Source organism: Bubalus bubalis, chromosome 9 (assembly GCF_019923935.1).
Source record: "Bubalus bubalis isolate 160015118507 breed Murrah chromosome 9, NDDB_SH_1, whole genome shotgun sequence".
NCBI lineage: Eukaryota > Metazoa > Chordata > Mammalia > Artiodactyla > Bovidae > Bubalus > Bubalus bubalis.
Genome location: NC_059165.1, coordinates 51776412 through 51802313, shown reverse-complemented (window position 1 = coordinate 51802313; position 25902 = coordinate 51776412). Strand labels below are relative to the sequence as shown.

Sequence of the window (25902 nt, the reverse complement as noted above, 5' to 3'; positions counted from 1 at the left end):
GTAAAATGGGGATAATGTGTTCTTATCTTACAGACTTTTTAACGACAACCAAAAGAAATCCATTACCACACACAACAAAATGCTAAGAATACAATACAGATTTGATGAAACAATTTTAAAAAAATTTTGTTCTTGAGGAACAAAGCTAAAACTTTAGATGTTTATATGCCGCCTTGCCAAAGGATGTCTTTCAATTCAGTCTAGGGCTTTTTAATGTGTGAAGTAATGAGTTGAGGTTCAGTGCAACAGGTTTGGGGTTCAACCCAATGAAACTGTATAAAAATGGCACAGGCTGCCTTAGGTGGCAGTGAAATTCCACTGGGGCTGACAAGTATTTGAAAGGGATGCTGTGGAGAGGATTCAGACTTCTTAAGCAGATACTGAACATAGTGCCTGTAAAATGGTCCCCAGCCTCCGGGATCTAATGTCTGATGATCTGAGGTGGAGCTAATGTAATAATAACAGAAATAAAGTGCACAATAGATGTAATGTGCTTGAATCATCCCAAAACCATCCCCCGAGCCCCAGTCCATGGAAAAATCATCTTCCACAAACTGGTCCCTGGTGCCAAAGAGGTTGGGAACCGCTGCTTTAAAATACATTTCATCTCTAAAATTTTATTTTCTCTAGATTTTAATTTTCCTCCTCAAGAGTTATGAGTTTACATATAACCAACCGATCATATTTTCTGTTTTAAAGATCAGATGATTGTAGAAACATCTCTTTTTTGTTGTTGTTCTTATTGGCAGGATCAGTGTCATGAATTCCGGAACATGGTGAGAGATGGAAAGCTTATTTGCACCAGAGAAAACAACCCTGTTCGAGGCCCATATGGCAAGACGTATGCCAACAAGTGTGCTATGTGTCAGAGCATCTTGTGAGTAGAGAGGTTTATGGATCAGTTTGATATGCTGTGTCTGCTTCCCAGAAATCAGTTCCTTTTGATTTAAAACGTATGGTGTTTGGCATCACACATTAAAAATATATACTAATAGCTCCTCAGTTTAGAAGAGGACAGTAAGTTTCCAAAGCACTTTCATAAGAAATTTCTATTTTGAATAATATGAGAAGCATAATCATACCAGGAGCAGCTGGGATAGGAGAACACCCTGTTGTATCATGCCAACATCACTGACCTTCAAGGAGGAAGTGTCTCAGATAAGTGACATGGGACAGACCCGTTCACTCTGCAGAGCCTCCTGTATATACAGAGAATAATAACTACACAATAGAGTTTTGGTAGGGATTCAAGGAGATAATATTTTTAAAATGTTTATAAACCTTAAAGCATAATAGCAATATAAAGAACAATCAATACAGGAGAGTTATTGTAATTCAATAAAAAAAATAAAAAGGAGAAATGAAGCAACTCTCTACCTGAGAGTCATAAATAATCCTATTAGGAAAAAATGTAATGACGCTTCAGATGTATATCACTTTAGATGATGGTATAGAAACTGGGTTTATGGAAGTTGACAGCACCATTACAGATATATTATGAAAACCCCAATGATCAGAACTTATTTGTTTAAAAAGAATCTCATGTATTTTTTAGATACTAGCAAACAGTGTTAGATATTCTAATGTTTAGAATTGGAGAAATAGTTGGTTAAACAATTCAATAATGACTCTGGAAAAACTACTCTCTCCCTTTCATAAAATTTTTCAGTGAGCGAGAAGCTAAAGAAAGAAAAAAGAATGAAGAAGAAAGATCAAGAGCCAAGCCCTCAAATGATGCAAAGGTTATTTTTTAAGATACGAAGATAACTATTTTACTTTTCGTCCTCAGATTCTTGTCTTCCCCTTCACTTTTTGGATAATAAAGTTGCTAATTTTCTGCTTCAAAGAAAATTGATTTTGCCAATATTGTCATGTTGGGTTATAATGAGATTTATCTCCTGGCTTTGAAGTTTAATGTTTTTTCTCAATTTTATAGAGAATTCTCCTGCAGTGTGTATTGATTATTGCTTTGGTCTCTCCTGTTTGGGAGAATTGTGGACTGAAAAATAGTGGGTAAAATTCTTTACCACCTTAACTGCATGCTTATGTCTGACACTTTAAATGTGAAATGAGGCTTCATGTTGCTTGTTGACACTGATTTTAACAATTTATGTAAAATAAACTAGTCTCAAAGTCTCTCTTTTAGCGTCTCTCCTTGATGCCTTTCCCATTTTCTCCAGAGGGTCTTCTGAGCATCAGTGAATCAATAGTGCACGTGCATGGTGCTGCCTTTTCTATTTGCTTTTCAAGATCACAAAGAAGACATCTTCAATCAGTCTTTTGCCAGTGATAATGTCATTCATAGAGTTAGACAACTGTGGGATTGTCCTCTGGTCAAGAGCGTATCTCCTGTAAAAAGTAGAGGAAAGGAAAGATTGATGGAAAGGGCGAGCAAGACGAGGAGGTCTTTCAAGTATTGTTTTATGTTTCCCTGTATTTCCAGGACCAGTGCAGAGAGGTTCGGAATGAAGCGGAGGATGGGAAGTTTAGAGAGTCTGGGCGTTCCTTGGCCTCCATTGCCAGGATAAGTGCAGTGAGTCTGAGACCAGAGCCAAGAGAGGAATTCCTAAAACCAAGTTTAAGAAAGTAACCAAGTCACAAAGGGAAAAAGCCATGCCCACTTCCCTTTTCTTATTTTCTAGGATGAGTGCAGTAACTTTCGGCAGTATGTGAGGAATGATGAGTTCATGTGCACTAGAGAGAACGACCCTGTGCTTGGTGCTGATGGAAAGTTATACAAAAACAAGTGCTACATGTGCAGAAGCATCTTGTGAGTAATAGGATCCGGTACCCCCTTCAGCTAGTGCGGGGACTGCATTTTTAGAGACTGTTGATTAAATACTCATGTGCTCATGAATCCATGCAGGCTTTAAACCAAGTCTTTAGATGCAATGCTTTTAAGTTGACAACACCCAGTACAGGAGAAAGAACAGTTGGACTTGAAGACAGGAAATCCAGATGGAAGTTCTAATCATATTTACTAGCTATGTCACTTAAAAAAAAAATGTTTCCAACCCTCAGTATCATAGTTACAAGAAATTATTCCAAATCATTCTACAACTAGATCACACTTAAGAGAGGTCTTACACACACACACACACACACACAGATTAGTCCTTCAAAATAAGTTAGAGTCTCCAAGGCTAAGGAATTTGTTTTTTAGAAAGGGTTTCTAGTTTATTCTGATGAACAACTATATTTGGGGACCTATGAACATGATGGATGATGATGGTTCTGAAAAAAACACTATGCACACAACAGTTATATATATTATATATACATATAATATATATATGTGTATATATTAGCTCCTCATAGTACATTCCTTGAGGAAGGAATTACCAGAACTATCATCTTTTTATGGGACTTCCCTGGTAGCTCAGATGGTAATAACTCCACCTGCAATGCAGGAGACTCAGGTTTGATCCCTGGGTCGGGAAGATCCCCTGGAGAAAGGAATACTCGAAACAACTTGTCCAAGGTCACACATCTGTTAAGTGAAGGGAGTGCCAAGCCAGTTCCCAGCTGTGTACTTTTCTTAACATGTCTTCCTGGACACTTTCTCAATGTTCTGTGGTTCCATCATATATTATTAGAAATGTTTAACTTCCAACTAGAAATTACAGGAGCCAGTCTTTGTGGACGTAAATTTACTTTTGTCTTCTTTTCTAGTGAAAAAGAAGCTTTGGGAAGGATAAGACTTGAAGAAAAACCATCCCACTTTAGATCTTCTGAAGAGGAAGACAGCTCAGAGTCTTCCATTTCTTCTCTGGTAAGAACTGCTGTTTCTAAAAAGTTACTTATTAACTTAATTCACTTATTCTGAGGGGGGGGCAGTGCTGTTGCCACTTGCCCTCCATAAACCTCATTTCATGTAAAGGCCTAGGAAAGACTGATTCAGCACAGCCTCAAGTCCTTTCAAGGAATCCATGGAGTTCATGCCTAGTAAGAGTCTCAAGATTACTCACTGGTGCATTATTCTGTGCTCTTTGAGATTATTAGTCTTGCTCCAAATGAATTTATTTTGAAATTTAAAAAAGTGGGTGTACAGTGCATGTAACTTCTGGCACATGCAGTCAAATAAGTAGTTAGGAGTCTCAACCCTATAATTTCAGCAGACCAGAAAGGCTCCTCACCCACTTCCTACTCCCCCTCTAAACCTAGTCCTTTTCCCAATAAACTGAAATTTATGCTGAACATATTTATACTTATTATACATTTATAAGAAGTGTTAAATGACATACTTATATTTACATATTTACATTGACCCTATTTGGGATTGCCTTTTTAGAGCTTTGTCAAGGTCAGGAGTAGAAAGAAGAAGATATAAGAGCATGAAGTATATTCATTCACAAAGGGCAATCTCAAGTTGGTCCCTAGAAGGGAGACTTTAGCACCTAGTCTGATGACCCAAAAAAGAAGAAAGAAAGGTATCAAACATGAATTTTATCTAATTATTTTCCCAAATCAAGTATAATAACAGATGAGTTACACTAACAAAATACTAATTACAAATTTCTAGTAAATCAAACTAGGGATCCCTAAGCATGGAGAAGTGCGAGCCACAAAATCTGCTCCTTTCCCCCCAGCTTTACTGTGTTGTGTGTGTGTGTGTGTGTGTGTGTGTGCTTAATTGCTCAGTTGTATCCGACTGTTTGTGACCCTTTGGACTGTAGTCTGCCAGGCCATCTGTTCATGGGATTTTTCAGGCAAGAAAAGTGACACTGAAGTGGGTTGTCATTTCCTTCTTCAGGGGGTCTTCCTGACCCAGGGATCAAACCCACATCTCCTGCATTGCAGGGAGATTCTTTACCTGCTGAGCCATCGCAAGCCCTTACTGTATGTGTGTTGACATGTAACATATGTAAACTTGTGTACAACATATTGATTTGATAGACTTATTATAAAATAAGACATTATAAAATGATTACCACTATAGTGTTAGCTAACATCTCCATCACCTCATATAATTACCATTTCTTTTTTGTGGTGAGAATATTTGAAGTCTACTCACAGACTCTGAGTATATTACACATTACTATTTCCTATAGTTTTCCTGTTTGTTTCCAAGGCAAACCATTCAATATCATGGTAATCCAAGTCTATGCCCCAACCAGTAATGCTGAAGAAGCTGAAGTTGAACAGATCTATGAAGACCTACAAGACCTTCTAAAATTAACACCCCAAAAGATGTCCTTTTCATTATAGGGGACTGGAATGCAAAAGTAGGAAGTCAAGAAAACCTGGAGTAACAGGCAAATTTGGCTTTGGAGTATAGAATGAAGCCAGACAAATGCTAATAGAGTTCTACCAAGAGAAAGCACTGGTCATAGCAAACACCCTCTTCCAAAAATACAAGAGAAGACTCTGCACATGGACATCACCAGATGGTCAACACCGAAATCAGATTGATTATATTCTTTGCAGCCAAAGATGGAGAAGCTCTATACAGTCAGCAAAAACAAGACCAGGAGCTCTGACTGTGGCTCAGATCATGAACTCCTTATTGCCAAATTCAGACTTAAATTGAGGAAAGTAGGGAAAACCATTAGACCATTCAGGTATAACCTAAATCAAATCCCTAACGATTATACAGTGGAAGTGAGAAATAGATTTAAGGGACTAGATCTGATGGACAGAGGTTCGTGACATTGTACAGGAGACAGGGAGCAAGATCATCCCCCCAAAAAAGAAATGCAAAAAAGCAAAATGGCTGTCTGAGGAGGCCTTACAAATAGCTCTGAAAGAAGAGAAGCAAAAAGGAAAGGAGAAAAGGAAAGATACACCCATTTGAGTGCATTGTTCCAAAGAATAGCAAGGAGAGATAAGAAAGCCTTCCTCAGTGATCAATGCAAAGAAATAGAGGAAAACCATAGAATGGGAAAGACTAGGGATCTCTTCAATAAAATTAGAAATACCAAGGGAATATTTCAGGCAAAGATGGGCTCAATAAAGGACAGAAATGGTATTGGCCTAACAGAAGCAGAAGATATTAAGAAGAGGTGGCAAGAATACACAGAAGAACTGTACAAAAATCTTCACGACCCAGATAATCATGATGGTGTGATCACTTGCCTTGAGGCAGATATCCTGGAATGTGAAGTCAAGTGGGCCTTAGGAAGCATCACTATGAACAAAGCTAGTGGAGGTGACAGAATTCCAGTTGAGCTATTTCAAATCATAAAAGATGATGTTGTGAAAGTGCTGCACTCAATATGCCAGCAAATTTAGAAAGCTCAGCAGTGGCCACAGGACTGGAAAAGGTCAGATTTCATTCCAATCCCTAAACAAGGCAATGCCAAAGAATGCTCAAACTACTGCACAATTGCACTCATCTCACATGCTAGTAAAGTAATCCTCAAAATTCTCCAAGCCAGGCTTCAACAATACGTGAACTATGAACTTCCACATGTTCAAGCTTGTTTTAGAAAATGCAGAGGAACTAGAGATCAAATTGCCAACATCCCCTGGATCATTGAAAAAGCAAGAGAGTTCCAGAAAAACATCTACTTCTGCTTTATTGACTATGCCAAAGCCTTTGACTGTGTGGATCACAATAAACTGGAATATTCTGAAAGAGATGGGAATACCAGACCACCTGACCTGCCTCTTGAGAAATCTGTATGCAGGTCAGGAAGCAACAGTTAGAACTGGACATGGAATAACAGACTGGCTCCAAATAGGAAAGAAGTACATCAAGGCTATATATTGTCACCATGCTTATTTAACTTATATACAGAGTACATCATGAGAAACGCTGGGCTGGAAGAAGCACAGGCTGGAATCAAGATTGCTGGGAGAAATATCAATAACCTCAGATATGCAGATGACACCACCCTTATGGCAGAAAGCGAAGAAGAACTAAAGAGCCTCTTGATGAAAGTGAAAGAGGAGAGTGAAAAAATTGGCTTAAAGTTCAACATTCAGAAAACTAAGATCATGCTATCCGTTCCCATCACTTCATGGCAAATAGATGGGGAAACAGTGGAAACAGTGGCTGACTTTATTTTTTTAGTCTCCCAAATCACTGCAGATGGTGACTGCACCCATGAAATAAAAAGGCACTTACTCCTTGGAAGAAAAGTTATGACCAACCTAGACAGCATATTAAAAAGCAGAGACATTACTTTGCCAACAAAGGTCCATCTAGTCAAGGCTATGGTTTTTCCATAGTCATGTATGTATGTGAGTCATGTATGGATGTGAGAGTTGGACTATAAAGAAAGCTGAGCGCCGAAGAATTGATGCTTTTGAACTGTGGTGTTGGAGAAGATTCTTGAGAGTCCCTTGGACTACAAGGAGATCCAACCAGTCCATCCTATATGAAAACAGTCCTGAATGTTCGTTGGAAGGACTTATGTTGAAGCTGAAAGTGCAATACTTTGGCCACCTGATGTGAAGAGCTGGCTTATTAGAAAAGACCCTGATGCTGGGAAAGATTGAGGGTGAGAGGAGAAGGGAACGACAGAGGATGAGATGGTTTGATGGCATCACTGACTCAATGGACATGAGTTTGAGTAAACTCTGGGAGATGATGATTGACAGGGAGGCCCTGCATGCTGCAGTCCATAGGACACGACTGAGCAACTGGACTGAACTGATTGCCTGTAATCATCACACCATATATTAGACTGCCATAAATTGTATCTAAAAATTTATATCCTTTGACCAATGTCTCCTTATTTTCTCCAATCCCCTAGTAATCACCATTCTATTCTCTGTCTCTATGTGATTGGCTTTATTGTACAGTATTTGTCTTTCTTTGTCTGACTTATTTAACTTAGCATAGAATCCTTGGGGTTCATCCAAGTTGTCATTAAAGGAAGGATTTTCTTCTTTCTCATGTCTGAATAATATCCTATTGTTTCTATGTGTGTTTGTGTGTGTGTATCTTGGCTATCATAATAAAATCTGTTATTTAACATTTTACTGCAGTATAATAGTCAAAGAAAAAGTGTACCTATCATAAGTATATAACTAAATATTACAAAGTGATCACATCTGTGATATTGACACGTAGGTCAAGAAATAATGTATTACCAGCAGACCAGAAATCCCATCGTGCTTATTCCTGTGTAACCTGGTTTTGAGCTGAGCTTTCTCTTGGAGAAGAGAACAACATTCTTTATTCAGTTTGTCATTTAGCCATCATTTATGCATGCTACAAATAATTATTGAGCACTTGTTATTTTCCAAGCTTTACCATGTGTATGATTAAAACGGTGGTGCTGGTGGTTTAGTTGCTAAGTTGTGTCCCACTCTTTTGCAACCCATGGACTGTAGCCCACCAGGCTCTTCTGTCTATGCAATTTCCCAGGAAAAAATACTAGAGGGGGTAGCCATTTCCTTCTCTAGAGGATGTTCCTGACCCAGGGATTGAACCTGAGGCTCCTGCACTGGCAGGCAGATTCTTCACCACTGAGCCACCAGAGAAGCCTTATGAGAACAATAGCCGTAAACAAAATAGATAAAACTCTCTACAATAGATCACAGGCGATGTGACTCAATAGAAAAATGACATAGTAAATGCTGAGATACAATTTTAACTATCTTGTACAGAAAAGATCTCCCTGAGAAGGTGCCATTTGCACCTCCTAGGGACATTAATTCCATACATGTAAGTGAGGGAAGAACATTCCAGGAAGAGGAACAGCAAAGCCTTGAGACAGGGCTTACAGTACAGCAAGAAGCCCAGTACAGCTGACACAGAGTGACCTCAGTGAGAGTTATACAGGAAGATATCATTCCAATAACAGGAGGCCTGTTATGTAAGGTTGTGTAGACCATTTTAAGGATGTTGTCTACTAGTCTGAATGAAAGTTTTGAAAAGAGGAGTAACATGATCTATGTTTTAAAAGGATACTGCACCTGCTGTATTGAAAATACACTGCAGGAAGGCAAGAGCAAAAGCTGGACAGCTAGTTAGCCACAGCACTAACCAGACAGGCTGGTTTATGGTGGTGGTAGTGAAGGTTATAAGAAGTAGCTGAATCCTAGGTCTATTTTGAAGGTGGATAATTTGTTCAGAGTTGATGTACTATGTAAGAAAAAAAGGCATAATTCTGCTTGTTGCTTCTTTATCACCCTTTATTTTGGTAGTTTTCAACCTTGGAGTGGCAGATACCTGAAAAATATTAAGGATATACTTGGTTCAGTCCTACCTTTGCCAGTGACTTACAGAAGGTGCTTGTTTAAACTCTCCCTGAATATCTCTATTGACATGGAATTCACCTCAATCTAAAGCAGTCCCTTTAGATGTTTGAATTATTTTAGAATACAAATTAGTAAATACTTCTTTACACCTCTGAAATGATTATCAATAGATATGCTGCTACTGCTAAGTCGCTTCAGTCGTGTCTGACTCTGTGCGACCCCAGAGACGGCAGCCCACCAGGCTCTGCCATCCCTGGGATTCTCCAGGCAAAAACTATACTACTATTAAATATCTACTCAGTGTCTGTTTCAGAAATTAGTTTTCAAGGAATTTATTAAGTTGTCAAATTTATTGACATTCAGTTATTCATAACATTTTCACATTATCCTTTTAATATCTATATATAAGGCACCACTTTTTAATATTGGTAATCCGTGTTTCTTGACTTTTGTCAATTTTGCAAATAGTTTATCAATTTATTAATCTTTTCAAACAACCATTTGGCCTTCTGTTTTCTATTTCATAAATTTATTCATTTTCTTCTATTTTCTTTGAGCTTATTTTGCCTATTATTTGCTAGCTTCTTGAAATGGAGGTTTAAATTGATTTTAAGATTTTTTCTATTTATATATCTACCTAAAACTTTCCTTCAAATCACTGAATTAACTACTGAGTATTTTTTATTTTCATTATTATTCAGTTCAAAACATTTCTGTATTCCATTATGACTACTTTAGTCATGATTTATTTAGCAGTATGTTGCATAACTTCTAAATACCTAGTAGCTTCATAGCTATCATATATATTACTAATATTATTTCACTGTGATCCTAAAACTTGCATTTTATGACTTCAGTTTTCAAATTTATCAATACTGGCTTAATGGCCCAGAATGTGGTCTATTTGGGCAACAATTTCACGTCTACTTAAGAAGAATGTGTAGTCTGCAGTTGTTGGATATAAAGATCTACAAATATCATTGAGGTCAAGCTGATTATATTGTTTTTCAAATACATATTTTTATATTTGTGTCTGTGGTATTAATTACAAAAAGAAGTGTTAAATATAAACATAAAGTTTGATAAATTTGCCTTTTTCTCCTTTCAGCTAATTTTGCCTCATGGGGCTAGTGCACTGGGACGACCCAGAGGGATGGTATGGGGAGGAAGGAGGGAGGAGGGTTCAGGATGGGGAACACATGTATACCTGTGGCGGATTCATTTTGATATTTGGCAAAACTAATACAATTTTGTAAAGTTTAAAAATAAAAAAGACTCTACTGTAGGTACATAAATGTTTGAGATTGTTAATTATGGAATCTATTATTTTATAATTAGAAATCCTCTTCTTTATCTCTGACATTAGTTCTTATCCTAAATTCTACTTTGTGTGATATTAATATAGATATATCACCTTTTGTGTGATGAGTGTTTGTACACATCTATTTTCCATCCTTTCATGTTCACCCTATTAGTTGAAATATAAAGATATAAAGTATACTTCTTTTAAATATTATAAGTTGAGTCATTTTGTTTCTCCAGACTAAGAGTCTCTGTTCTTTATCTGGAGTAGTTAGTCCTGCTGATACTTAATGTAATTTTTGACACCACTGAATTTGTCTTCCATAATCCTATTTTTAAAATTTCTGTGTTTTTTCCTTTTTCCTGCTTCTTTTAAGATTAATAAATTTATTATCATCATGAAACTCACAATTCCAAAAAACTACTAAGAACAAATATGTTCCTTTTTCTACATGAAAAATTTATGTATTTTTTACCTTAGGAAACTAACAACTATATACTGAGCACTTAGTATGTGCCAAACACTGTATTATGTATGCATATAAGTGCATTATCTGATTTGATTCCCTAAAACAACAATATGAAGCAAGAGCTATTATTATTCATGTTTTTCAGATGAGAAGCTAAGGCTCAAAGAAATCAAGTAAATCACTCACTCTAGTTAGTGGCAGAGCTGGAACTCAAAACTCCATGTGATTACCTAGCATTTATTTTTTGAGTCTTTCCTTTCTAGATTGTATATAACCAATGTCCTCATTGGTTATATAGGACAAAAAAATATATATAAGGACAAAAAAAAAAGATATTATTCTCTGTATGGGAGTTTTCTCCCATACCTCAGTTTATCTGTGCCTAGGTGGCTCGGATGGTAAAGAATCCACCTGCAATGCGGGAAACCCGGAGACCTGGGATCTACCCCTGGGTTGGGAAGATTTCCCTGGAGGAGGGCATGGCAACCCACTCCAATATTCTTGCCTGGAGAATCGCCATGGACAGAGGAGCCTGGCGGGCTACAGTCCAGGAGGTTGCAAAGAGTCAGACATGACTGAGTGACTAAGCACAGCACTGCTGCTGCTGCTGCTAAGTCGCTTCAGTCGTGTCCGATTCTGTGACCCCATAGACAGCAGCCCACCAGGCTCCTCCGTCCATGGGATTTTCCAGGCAAGAGTACTGGAGTGGGATGCCATGCCTTCTCCAAAGCACGGCACTATCTGGTAGGATGTCTGCTTTCTAATTGCTTTGTTCTTCCTTGTATCTTGGTTTGGCTACTTCCTTAATAAAAAAGAAACTAAATCCAGGTTACCTAACAGTGATGGGAAATGAATATATGAGTTTGTATAACCTATGTTACACTTCCTTTACTGTTTAGTCACACATTATTGAGGAAATCAAGAGGTTTTCACCAAGTCCGTATCTCTTAAGTGCCATTGAGCAAATCTACTTTATGTTTTGTTTGTTCAGAATTCTGAGATGTGCAAACACTACCGAATATTACCCAGGATGGGTTACCTTTGTCCAAAGAATTTACAGCCTGTCTGTGGTGATGACGGCCAGACATACAACAATCCCTGCATGCTCTGCCATGAAAATCTGTACGTATACGAGTCCATCTTCTAGTGTAGAGGTTGTTGAAGACAGTGTTGACCCACAGTAGAGTACTGACATGAATGCAAGGTACTGCAACTCATCGTAGAAGTTTAAAATTCAGATGTGAATGATCCTGTTCATGCATCAAATAGAGAATATCTATGGGTATGCCTTTAATAAAATTGTTCATATGCTTTACTGAGTGGACGAGAAAGGGAAAAGTGGTGGGGTTACAACGTAATTAGAGAAAATCTCTCTAAGCCCATGTTCACTCATGGGAGTGTGAACATCATCTATACTTTGTGTAAAGAGAAAAAAGTTGAGAATCATTGCTGTACAGAGTCAGCCCAGGCGCTAATCTCTAATCACCTTATGACTAGCTTCTAGTCACAGATTTCCCTTCATTCTCTACCTGTTTCTAGCCTTCATTTCACCAGCTTTAAATAAGGGCATGGTGGCAAATCTTGCCTTTTCTACCACATCCCACCTCAGGAACATGCAGTCCCTGAATGTTCATCCTGTCCTTCTTTTTTTTTTTTTTTTCATCCTGTCCTTCTTAGAACACTATAAACAAGGCCCAGAATATGAAGATGGGCCTGATATCCTCCTTTTCAATTCTGGAAAGATATTTGAATTTACATTTATTTCTTTAAAATCAACTAATTCACAAAAGAAAAAAAAAACATTCTACAGTTCATATATGTAGACTAAAATTTGAATATGAGTGCTTTATGTGTTATATCTGTAAGTAAGACACTTTAATATTCTCAGTTTCACTGACCTCACTACTTACTATAGAGTGGTATTATTTTCATTGTACAGAAGGTTAATCTGAGGCTCAGAGAGTCCAGGTAATCTGTTTAAAATGACAACGCTTTGGAAATAGAACGGATCGGATTGTAACCTTGTTGATTTGGGTTTAAATACAGTTTGCTTTTCTGTCTACTACAATACTGTTATATCAAAGGTAAACAAAAGGAGATCAAAGATTTCTTTGATAATATGGAGAAAGTTACCTCTTTCTACAAAAGAAAAAAATGATGAAACATTAAAAATCTGTATGCATAATATCTGTGGGCACATAAATCTCTTGAAGTCCATCTATGGATATTACACAGTTTTAATAACTAAGGAATCTTAATTCTTAAATGTCTTAAACATTTAAGAAATGAATAAAACCATTCATGAATCTGTTACAATATGTGTCTTATTCTCTCCCAGAAATCCTTCCATTTCTCTTTATTGTAAATACCAGGCCCTAAATTATCCAAGCGATGCTCTGCAAACATTCCATTAACTGTTTAAACCTGTAATAAGTTATACTTTATTCAAAGGAACTTTAGAAATTACAGAAATGCCCATGATCAAAATACTGATAAAGGATGTCTCAAGACGGATTGTTTAGCCAAAGAACTGAGAACACATGTTATAAAGAGAAGATTTAGGCTGTCCCAGGCAAGATGGAACATTACTGGTTTCTGAGGTCTTAGAAGAAGCTAGAGGGAAGAAATTTCAATTTTTGCAATGTTCAAAGACTAGATGAACTGTCCTGATAGACAGTTAGTCTCCTATCACCAAAGCACACAAGTAGATGTTTCCTATATAATATTTCTTATGAGAAAGGCATTAAAATTCATATATCTTAAGATTCTTTCCAAGTATAAAATTTGTGATGACCATATAGTTATGTTTTATAACATATATACATAATTTATATATATTTATGTAAAACTTATTTTGTAAAATGTGCCCTATTTTATAATCCCAAAGTCACATTATAGATATCAAATAAAGTCAAATTCCTCTCTGGGATCCAGTTTTCTCATCTATAAAATAATGGCTTTTGTGTTAGATGATGTTTATTTCTAACATTCAACAATTCCATGAGTATATAGTGTATAGGAGAATGAAATATGATGAAATAGATCCAGGCCTGGGGCATAAATCTGGAGCTAAATCAGAAGAGGGAGAATAACCCTGAATGATGCCTACTAGGAAATGGATACCAGTTCCTACCCCTGATTTCAGTTTTGATTTGATGCCCAAATGTCATTCATATTGATGCTTGGTTGTATTTTGTTTTGTTTTCATTATAACGGAGTTTTCCCAGCTTTGAAACTTCCTGTTCTGTTTTAGAATACGCCAAACGAATACACACATACGCAGTAAAGGAAGGTGTGAGGAGAATAGCATCAAAGAAACAACACCTCTTGACGTAAGTTCTCTGGCATTCAGAATCACAGTGTTAGAACCAGGTGGTTCAGCTGCTGTTCTCTTGTATTAAGTGATGGATATTTCTCTGGCCAGGGAGATGATAGTAAGTCACATAACCCCAGAATTATCTTCATTGTGAAGATAATTAATTACTGAAATGTGTGGGATTTAAAATATAGTAGTTAACATTTCTAAATGTTTATAGTTTACTGGGATTGATAACAGACTGTTTATGAGCAATGTACATAATGCCACCAACACTTCTTTAGAGTAGCTTTTATTTTCTGTGAACTATGATACAGAGGCCAAGAGAGGTCAGACAGGGATAGAAGCAGACTTAAACTTTCTATCCTTGTACTTTGCATTAAACTGTTCCCCAACATGAAAAATTGACCTTTTCATTTAAGTCCCTATAAGGAAGTTTCTGGAATCAACTTTGGAATCTTCTGGAATCAAGATTGCCAGGAGAAATATCAATAACCTCAGATATGCAGATGACACCACCCTTATGGCAGAAAGCGAAGAGGAACTGAAGAGCCTCTTGATGAAAGTGAAAGAGTAAAGTGAAAAATCTGGTTTGAAACTCAACATTCAGAAAATTAAGATCATGGCATCTGGTCCCATCACTTCATGGCAAATAGATGGGGAAACAATGGAAACAGTGACAATCTTTATTTTCTTGGGCTCCAAAATCACTGCAGATGGTGACTGTAGCCATGAAATTAAAAGACCCTTGCTCCTTGGAAGAAAAGCTATGACCAACCTAGACAGTATATTAAAAAGCAGAGACATTACTTTGTTAACAAAGGTCCATCTAGTCAAAGCTATGGTTTTTCCAGTAGTCATGTATAGATGTCAGAGTTGGACCATAAAGAAAAGTGAGCACAGAAGAATTGATACTTTCAAACTGTGGTGCTGGAGAAGATGCTTGAGAGTCCCTTGGACTGCAAGGAGATCCAACCAGTCCATTCTAAAGGAAGTCAATCCTGAATATTCATTGGAAAGACTGATGCTGAAGCTGAAACTCCAGGGCTTTGGCCACCTGATGTGAAGAACTGACTCATTTGAAAAGACTCTGATGCTGGGAAAGATTGAAAGCAGAAGGAGAAGAGGATGAGATGGTTGGATAGCACCATCGACTCGATTGAAATGAGTTTGAGCAAGCTCTGGGTGTTGGTGATGGACAGGGAAGCCTGGTATGCTGCAGTCCATGGGGTCGCAAAGAGTTAGACATGACTAAGCGACTGAACTGAAGGATGTTTTGACACACCCTACGGTAATCTCACCTTATTTGAGGTTTTGTTTTCCATAGTTTTAGTTACCCAAAGTTCACAAATACTAAATGGGAAACGCCAAAAATAAATAATTCATAAGTTTTAAATCATTTGCTGTTCTGAGTAGCATGATGAAATCCTGCACCGTCCTGCTCCATCTCACCCAGGAGGTAAATCACCCTTTGTCCAGCACATCCCATCTCCTAGTCACTTAGTAGCTATCTAGGTTATCAGATCAACTCTTGTGATATTACCATCTTTTGTTCCAGAGACCCTTATTTTGCTAAATAATGCCCCTTAGAGTGCAAGGGTAGTGACACTGGCAATTTGTATATGCCAAAGAGAAGCCAAAAAGTTCCTTATGTGCAAAGTGGGAGTTCTCAACTTAATAAGGAAAGAAAAAAACCACGTGCTGAGGTTGCTCAGGTCTTTTGTAAAAATGAATCTTCTATCCATGAAATTGTGAAGAAGGAGAAAGAAATTTATTTTAGTTTTGCTGCTTCATCTCAAATGGCAAAAGTTAAAGACACATTATGTGATAAGTGCTTAGTTAAGATGGAAAAGGCATTATATTTATTGGATGGAAGACATGAACAGCAAATGAGTTCTGACTGGTGACAAGGTGTTTGGCCAAAAAGCATTAAGACTATAATGAGATTTCAGCAAGGAATCCCCTGAAATTAGTGACACCAAGCCATTTACTATAAGTAAAGTATGGTTACACAGATTCAGGAATAGGTCTGGACTGAAAAATATAAAAATGAGTGGAGTGGATGCATCTGCCATGAAGAAGCTGCTGCCACATTTCTAGCAGAGTTGAAAGGTTGGTTAAAGAGAAAGACTATCCTTCAAAGCACGTCTTCAATTACAATGAGACTGGGCTCCTCTGAAAGAAGATATCCAATAGAACCTGCATTTGCAGAAGCACAAAGGAAACACCAAGTCATAAAAGCAGGGAAGGACAGATTAACTCTGCTACTACATAGTAATGCCACAGGGGATTAAGGCCGGCAAAGTGTGAAGAGCAAATAACCCACCTGCTCTGAAGAACAAATATTAACTTCCCATGTTCTGGTAACAAAATCAGAAAGCGTGGGGGACAGTCATCTTATTTATGGAATAGTACCACCAGTGCTGCATCCCAGAAGTGAAAAATATTTGGAAGAGGAAAGTTTGGGATTTAAAGTACTACTAATAAAAGACAATGGCCTTAGACCTCCTGAATCTATCTGCTATGAAAATAAAAACACTGAGGTTGTATTTTTGCCTCTAAATACAATCTCATTGCTTCAGTCCCTTGATCAGAGCATTGTTCAATTTGTCAAAGTCACATACACCTGCCTGGTGTTTAATTACATTTGATCAGCAATTGATGCAGACGCTCATTTGGACAAAAAACACTGCTGGAAATCATTCGCTATTGCTGACACAGTAACATTCCTCAAAGCTACAATGGATAAATTAGAACGAGAAAGTGTAAATGCTTGCTGGAAAAATGAATGGAATGAAGTTGTGAATGATTTTAAAGGCTTCCTGGGGATTGATGGAGAAGTTAGGAAATTCATTCACAGGACAAGACAAGTTGATGGAGAAGGATATTCTGACATGCTTGATGAAGTGGAAGAACATATTGAAGGCCATCAACAAGTATCCAAGAATGAGGAATTAGAACTTATTGAGTCATCAACAGAGGGAGAGGAAGACAAAGAAGAAACTGAAGCAGAACCACCAATGTAAACGTTAGCAAAATTTGCCAGTATTTTAAGCTGCACAAACATTAAGGCAAAATTATGGAGTATAATGGTGGGCTGCTGTCTATGGGGTCGCACAGAGTCGGACACGACTGAAGCGACTTAGCAGCAGCAGCAGCAGCAAGGAGTATAATCCTTGAATGGAAGCCAGCATTAAAGTCACCCATATGATCACCAAAGGACTGCAACTTTTGCAGCAACACTTTGAGTTAGAAAGAGCAACAACTTCTAACTACAATATCCTTTCAAAAGTTTTACTCAAAAAAAAACCTTTTGCTATCAAAGATTCCTAACCATGGATATCAGCTCCTGACATCCAGCCATGCACACCATCACAGTTTGATGATACAGGATCGCTTGAAGCAGATGATCCTCTGGCTGATGTATTCAGAAAGTCAGTGATAGCCTAATGCTATGTCACAAAACCTCCCTCTTTCACATCATCTCAATTACACAAGCACTGTATTGTATCATTACAGAAGGGGTGGGTACAGTGAAATAAGATATTTAGAGAGAGAGAGAGGGGACTACATTCACATAATGTTCTGTTTTAGATTTATTGTTGTTAATCTCTTACTATGCCTAACTTATAAATTAAACTTTATCATAGGTGTGTAGGCATAGGAAAAAACATACACGAGATTCAGTTTACACATAGTATATCTATGGTCTCAGGCATCCACTGAGGGTCTTGGAATGTATACCTCTGGGGTAAAGAGAACTACTGTATTGAGTTTTACATTGTCCCTGGTGATGGCATTTGAGTAATCTCCTCCTCAAGCAAGAGGATATTTGACTTGGGTAAAAATATTAGGAAGTTTCAAATAAGAGAAAAATTTTGTTACCAGATAAGTATAAGTTCAGAGTTTTGGTGTTTTTCACATATGAGACCTTTGGCAAATCACATAAATATGTAAACCAAAGTTCTCACTGGGTTACTGAAAATTTTTAGTAAATACTTTTAAGCATTTGGCAATAACACTTTGGCAATAATGGAATTAAAAACGATTCTACCACATTTGAGGATCTCAAGCAACACTAGATGAGACCATATTCAAAAGAACTACTCAGTAAGCACTGATATTGGAAAGTGGAAAAATAAAAGAGCTATAAGCTAGATGTTTCTGCTTTTACACTGGCAGCTGGAAGGCAGGGGACTGGAACGAAATGAGGAGACCTTTGCTGTTTCTTCTTCTGGGTTAAAAAAGTCATTTATCTACTCTGGGTCTTTACACATGTACAAACAGAGGTTTTAAACTTTTACCCTAGTCCCTGTATGGTGTTTGCTATCTTACTACATATAAACTGTTAGTGGTTTGCTTCTCATTTTATTGCCAGAATATACTGTCTCCCCATCTTACAAACACATCTGGTCACATATATCTCAAATCAGGAAGGTAAAAATAATCTTTCTGCAAGCCCTACAGACCACACCTTAGACCATGCCTTGCTGTAATCTCACATAGACAACTTGATGAAAACTACTTTATGGGGAATTTGCCATAAAATAATACTAAGATGTTTTTATTCAAATAATGACGTATCTTGCCAGAGATAAGATCAAAACATTTTGTAAATTCCTTCCTTTCATATGAGGGTGTTTTCTTTCCACTGGAGTTATATAATGGATATTACTTATGGTTTTATCTGATGGAACAAAGATCTTGGATACACCAAGGTGGCATGGGTGGGTCATGGTCCAGCATTGCTCTGATAACTATTATGGGTGTAAATCCCAGAGGTTGAAACTTATTGCCTGAACCTAGTTCATGAGTAGATGATTCTCTAAGAGAGTCTAGAATCCCAAGAATGAATAAAAGACCCGACAGTAACAACTTTCCTGGAAAAACAGACTGAAAACCCAATATTCTAAGAAATATTTTTCATTATATGGTAACTTCTAAGATTTATATAACTCTTTAGAGAGTTCCCTGTGCTCTTTCCTTTTGCATCCTCGTAGTAGATCTGTATTTAGAGCAGGGATCGTTATCTTTCCCATTTTAAAGAAAATCAGCCTGGGAGAAATCCTGCCATTTACCACAAGTTCATTAGAATTAAGTTCTGGGTCCACTGCAGACCTGCCACCATCCTTTAGTTGTCAGGAGATTCTGAAAACCGAGGGCTCTAGAAAAGGCATTATCTGAACGAAATAAAGATTAGCTACACTGGAAGGAAATTCCTATATTAAGAAAAATATCAATACTATTTTGAGATGAAGAAATGACTATTCTCAATTCCATGACAAAGATTTTCAAGGATTCAAGACCATAAGTTGCCAACCCAAATCAAAGAAAGCCTGATGTGTTCAATGTGAGAACTAAAACGGAGGTTTGAGTTTGTAATAATAATGCTGCTAGTGTTCCAGGCAGTACCAGCAGACAAAATGCAGTTACCATTTTAAAACGTTTAAATGTTGACTTAATGTTTTAAATGTTGATTTTAAGAATATGCATGGATGAGTCAGGCACAAAGACAGCTACTTAAATGCTTATGGTCTAAAACTATAATAGTAAAGCATTAATTGTTAGAGGAATTAGACTTAAGTCCTGACCAAATGCGAGACCTTGGCAAGTCAGTGAACTTCTCTGAAGCTCAATTGCTTCCTTTTTGAAAAGATATGAATGACACTCCTTCTTTCATTATCATGAGGGTCACAAGTAATCAAGAGCAGAGGTCATTTTTGCATCCACCTCAATAGGTAAAATGTACTACTCTATAAATACTCATTGAATCAATTAAATAAAATGTGAAAGTGATTTGAAATCCTGTATTCTTGGCAGAATGCAGGAATCTACAGATTTCTTTGACTATGTTTCAATAATACATGTGTAGCCAGCATTTCTACAATGTCTTTGAGTTTCTAACATCTAACCTCTTCATCTTCTTGTCTAGGTCAAATGATGCAAAAGTTGGTAAAAGCCATGAGGGAAAATGTGTACCTCGATTCTGAATTACCTACCTTCACCATCTGTATATACAAAGAATTCTTCAGAGCTCATCTTATTTACTATAGAAAACAATACAGAACTGTTGGGGGAATGGACTCACTGACTTTCAGTCTATTCCATCTCTTCCCTCCTAGATTCTGTGATCTAAGGGCACAGAGACATCTTAACCAGTTTGTGCTGTGGAAGCCTTCTGATCACAATGCTGTCTATTCAACTGCTTGTTCAATAAAAGTAAACCCAGCAGAATGCCATTTCTGGGATTTTTTTGTCAATGTCTGGATAATAGGAATTTTTTTTTTTGAAGAAAATTAACTATACCCTTTTTTTTCTTTAATCCTTTTCTCAAATTCTAGTTGCTCTCAGAGTTCAGAAGAAATGTCTAGCAGAGAGGTGACGAGGTAAGGGCTCCTAGGCTATGACTCAACCTCAACTTCACTGTTACCTTACCAGCTCCTCTATCTAGCTTCTTTATTTCCATGGATAGCGTAACTATCTCAGTTACTTGGGTCTCATCCAATGACACAAATAATTAGTAATTTCTCATAGTAATCATGCAAGGAGATCCAACCATGCAAGAAGATTCATCCTAAAGGAGATCAGTCCTGGGTGTTCTTTGGAAGGACTGATGTTGAAGCTGAAACTCCAGTACTTTGACCACCTCATGCGAAGAGTTGACTCATTGGAAAAGACTGTGATGCTGGGAGGGATTGGGGGCAGGAGGAGAAGGGGACGACAGAGGATGAGATGGCTGGATAGCATCACCAACTCGATGGACGTGGGTTTGAGTGAACTCCAGGAGTTGGTGATGGACAGGGAGGCCTGGCGTGCTGCAATTCATGGGGTTGCAAAGACTTGGACACAACTGAGCGACTGAAATGAACTGAACTGAACTGAACTGAATCATGCTACCTCTTGATAATTTCCTGTATCAGAGCCTTGAACCCATACATAGTCTGGGGGAAGACTAATGCAACAAGAGTAACCAATGTATGCAAGTCTGAGCAGCACTGACTAGTAGAAATATAATAGTAGTTACATGTGTAATTTCAAATTTTCTAGTAGCTACAAAAGAAATGGGTAAAATAAATTTTAGGAATATATTTTATGTAGCCCAATATATCAAAACTATTATCATTTCAAAATACATACATAATATGATAATCATAATATCAATATAAACTTGTTGTTACTAAGTCTTTGATATTGGTGTGTATTTTAAACTTCCAGCACGTTGAAATTTGGACCAGACACATTTCAAGTGCTCAAGAGCTACGTGTAGCTGGAAGCTACTAGTGACTTATAACACATGAGAAAACCACTAGAGAAAGTAAGCGCTGGACAGGAGTGGGACAGAACAATGTGTGAGCTCCTGCCTCGATGCTGAAACAGTCAAGCCCAGACTCTTGTTACAGCTTGCACCTAGTTCCCTCTCACCCTCAGACTCTGTTCCCATGCAGATTCTGGACTGATGCTGAACACACGATAGATGCAGGAAAGTAAAAGTGTGTGTCACTCAGTCGTATCCGACTCTGTGCGACCCCATGAACTGCAGCCTGCCAGGCTCCTCCATCCATCGGATTCTCCAGGCAAGAATATTGGAGTGGGTTGCCGTTCCCTTCTCCAGGGGATCTTCCTGATGCAAGGACTTGGGCTTCCCTGGTGGCTTAGATGGTAGATGGAGGAAGCTATGGGGAACCCATTGTGCTTCAAACTGTTCTTAGCTCTAGAACTATGCCAGGAATAGTTGGCTTATCTGGATTTGGGAAGTTAATTTTGTATTTATTATGCTGTCCTTTTTCTTTTAGATAAGTTGCCACTAAGCCAATTATAGCAAAATTTTGTGATCTTTGTCCTTTTTAACTAAAGTGAAGATAAATCATTCCCTAGGTGGTTTTTTTTTTTCCTATGATATCATTAAGAAAAAAGAAAGAAGGCTTACATATCATTTTTCAAGCATGAAAAACACAGGGGCATTTTAGGGGGAAAAAGTGAGAAAACACCATTGCTATTTTCTTTGGTAATTCCAGGATATACAGAATGGGTTTTGAGATTCTAGAACATATGAGATTGTATCTCTTTCCTGGTTATTTCTGAGGAATCCCAAAACACTATTTTCCTGACCAAGATATACAATTGTTTGAGAAATAGTTACTTTATTATATCATTATGAATATTTTATTGAGATAAAAATAGCAAATTCCTTGTACTGCTTTGATCATTATTATGATTATGGTCATAAGGTTACATGCACAAAAGACTATGTTATCGCACACTCAAGACTTAAGCAACCTTTGACAACCATATTGAGCACCAGGGAAAGAGTGTGGCTCAGGGATACTGTGAAGTGAAGGATAAGGTAGTCTAGAACTGGATGAGACACAGGAATGGAGAAATGCCTAAGGACCCAGTGAAAGTCAAGGGTGAAGTAGGGATGCAGAGGTCAAGAAAGGAATGGGGACCAAGGAGGCTCAGGAATTGGGGTTAAGGATGTGAATGTGTGAAAGCTGTTTATTTTGGAGACACAACCTGGAGGCAAGCATAAAACGTCACCTGTGTCCAAACGGTCACAAGAAAATAGCGGCATTAAGTATTAAGTAAACTAATTTCTGGGTTGCTACTTGAATTATATCTTGATATCCATATGGGAGGCAAATGAAAACCAGACCCATCTCACTGAGGTTCCCCAAACCAGCCCTAAACTTCTAAACCGGGAAGTGACAACTGATCCTGAAATGGAACTAAAGAAAGCCAAACTATTTCTATTATCTCTTCCTGTCACTACCACAGACTGATGCATTTCTCTATAATTGATATTTCAGATTTCATTTGTAGAATGCGGGTTTTCAGAGAAGTATCACTGTCAAACTCCTTATCTTTCCTATAAGGAACTCACCTGAAGTCTCCCCCTCTTTCTCTCAAGGCTTCAGAAACAAGTGCAGAGAGCACTTGTGTAGATTACAGGCCAACAAGCTTTTCCACTGAAGAGCCAGATACACCTTGTGAGACATACAATCTCTGTCACAGCCACTCAATGCTGCTGTTGTAGAAATATATGAATTTACATTATGTAAGATCATATGGACAGCTGTGTTCCAATAAAACTGTATTTACAAAAACAGGTGGTGGGCCAAGTTTGACCTGTGGGCTGTAGCTCAGTAATGGTTAAGAATCGGTCTCTTTAGCTACATGTAAATCAATGACATTAGAAGGCTCCCTAATACCATACACAAAAATAAACTCACAATGGTTTAAAGACATAAATATAACACCATAAAATTCCTAGAGGAGAACACAGGCAAAACATTTTCTGACATAAATCACAGAAATATTTTCTTACATCAGTCTCCCAAGGAAAAGAAAGAAAAAATAAAACGGGACCTAACTAAACTTAAACGTTTTTGCACAGTGAAGGTAATATTAACAAAATAAAAAGACCACCCAGGGAACAAGAGAATATATTTGGATACATTGTGATGGACAAGGAATTTCCAAAATATACAAACATCTCATTAAAAAACAAACCCAATCAAAAGATGGGCAGAAGATCTAAGCAGACATTTTATCAAAGACACACAGATGGTCAACAGGCACAAGAAAAGATGTTCAACATCACTAATCATTCAGTTCAGTTCAGTTGCTCAGTTGTGTCCGACTCTTTGCAACCCCATGAATTGCAGCACGGCCAGGCCTCCTTGTCCATCAGGAAGGATGGACATTTCATTTCCGTCCAATGCAAATCAATATCAGGATGAATTATCACCTCACACTGACCAGAATGGCTATTACTGAAAAGCATACAAATAACAAATGTTGGCAAGGATATGGAGAAAAGGGAACTCCTGTACACTGTTGGTGGGAATGTAAACTGGCTCAACCACTATGAAGAAGAGTATGCAGGTTCCTTAAAAACTAAAAACAGAACTACCATATGATTCAGCAATCTCACTCCTTGGTATATGGCCAGAAAAGACAAAAATGCTAATTCAAAAAGATACATGCACCCTCAACGTTCACAGCTGCACTATTTATAATTGCCAAGACATAGAAGCAACCTAAGTATACATCACTAGATGATTGGTTTAAGAAGATGTGGTATATATATATATATATATATATATATACACACACACACACACACAATGGAATATTACTCAGCCACAAAATGAATGAAATACTGCCATTTTCAAGCAACGTGAACAGACCTAGAGAATATCATACTAAGTAAAGTCAGACAAAGAAGTATTATATGATATCACTTATATGTGAAGTCTAAAAACAAATGTAAGTAAATCTACATACAAAGCAGAAACAGACTCACAGACATAGAAAAGAAAGTTATAATTACCAAAGGTGAAAGGAAGGGGTGGAGAGATAAATGAGGAATACGAGATTAACATATACGGACTACTGTACATAAGGGCTTTCCCAGGTGGCACAGTGGTAAAGAATCTGCCTGCCAGTGGAGGAGATGCAAGAGACAGGGTTTCAATCTCTGGGTTGGGAAGATCCCCTGCAGGAGGAAAATGGCAACCCACTCCAGTATTCTTGCCTGAAAATTTCCATGGACAAGAGGAGCCTGGGGGCTACAGTCTACCACAAAGAGTCAGACATGACTGAGCAACTGAACTCACAGACACACACACTTTACATAAAATAGACAAGCAACAAGGATTTACTGTGGCTCAGGGCACTCTATTCGATGCCTTACAGTAACCTATAGTGAAAAATAACCTGAAAAATATATATCTATGTAGATAGATAACTAAGTCACTTTGCTATATACCCAAAACTAATGCGATATTGTAAATTAACTACATTTCTTTTTTTTTTAAAAAGAATCTCTTGTCCTTCTTTGTAAGTTATTAGTAGTTGTCTTCTCTTTGCTCCTTTCTATACATTTAAATACAAACCACACTTATTCGATGAAAATAATAATAAAAAGTAACAAATGTTGACATTTAAACATTTAATATGTGCCTAAAACTGAGACAAGCATATAATCAGACTAACATTTGTACCCCAATCCAACACTCTCTGTGGCCTTGCTGATTGACTTTGACCAAGGCCATTCTTGTATATAACATAGATTATGGTAAATGAAGTGAATGTACCCTCAAATTACACTCCCTGTGACCTTTACCAGTAATGGATAATACTTGTTTCCCTCATAGTAAAGAGCATAACAAGGCATCTTATTCTTTCCCTGGTACCATCCTGCCACAGAAATACCTTTTTCTTTGCAATATTGTAGTTAAAGCTCAATATAAATAATATGTAACCATAAGTCACTCTTCAAGCATGAAGGGAGGACAGAGAGAAAGACTTGGTCATCTGAAAATCAGTCATAGGGAAAAGAATCTAATAAAACATTAGTCATCCTTGAGGGACTTTTCACAAGACGGTAGTTCCTTGTGGATTATTTTGCGGGATGATGTGCTGTCTTCCTCCAGGCTCTTCTATACACTCTGTCCTATTACAGTCCTTGTAAATACCTTTCAAGCCTAAAGACAATTTACTTTTTAACTTTTTTTCTTTAATGAATTTTAGACCCTCTATCTTTTTAGTGGACTTTTTCAATGGCCTACCAGACGTGCTTGTCGCCATCCTTTACAGCCCTCTCTTTTAAAACAATCTTCCAATGACCTCTTTGAAACACAGATCTGCTTAATTCCC

General features: G+C 37.6%; 1 protein-coding gene across 4 annotated transcripts in view; it reads left to right on the top strand.

The window, feature by feature from the left end:
* The window catches only part of SPINK5 (serine peptidase inhibitor Kazal type 5), a 264208-nt gene extending 243728 nt beyond the window's left edge, over window positions 1-20480 (top strand). For 3 of the 4 annotated variants that reach the window (XM_006069409.4, XM_006069408.4, XM_044947505.2), the window contains exons 30-37: window positions 750-877; window positions 1670-1742; window positions 2444-2533; window positions 2643-2770; window positions 3673-3772; window positions 11917-12047; window positions 14179-14257; window positions 20174-20480. In XM_006069409.4, coding sequence (XP_006069471.3) covers window positions 750-877; window positions 1670-1742; window positions 2444-2533; window positions 2643-2770; window positions 3673-3772; window positions 11917-12047; window positions 14179-14257; window positions 20174-20182 — 738 coding nt within the window. In that variant the 3' untranslated portion in view covers window positions 20183-20480. The remainder of the gene's footprint in view (window positions 1-749; window positions 878-1669; window positions 1743-2443; window positions 2534-2642; window positions 2771-3672; window positions 3773-11916; window positions 12048-14178; window positions 14258-20173) is intronic. The other variant, XM_006069410.4, reaches the window with a different exon arrangement.
* The last annotated feature ends 5422 nt before the right edge of the window (window positions 20481-25902 follow it).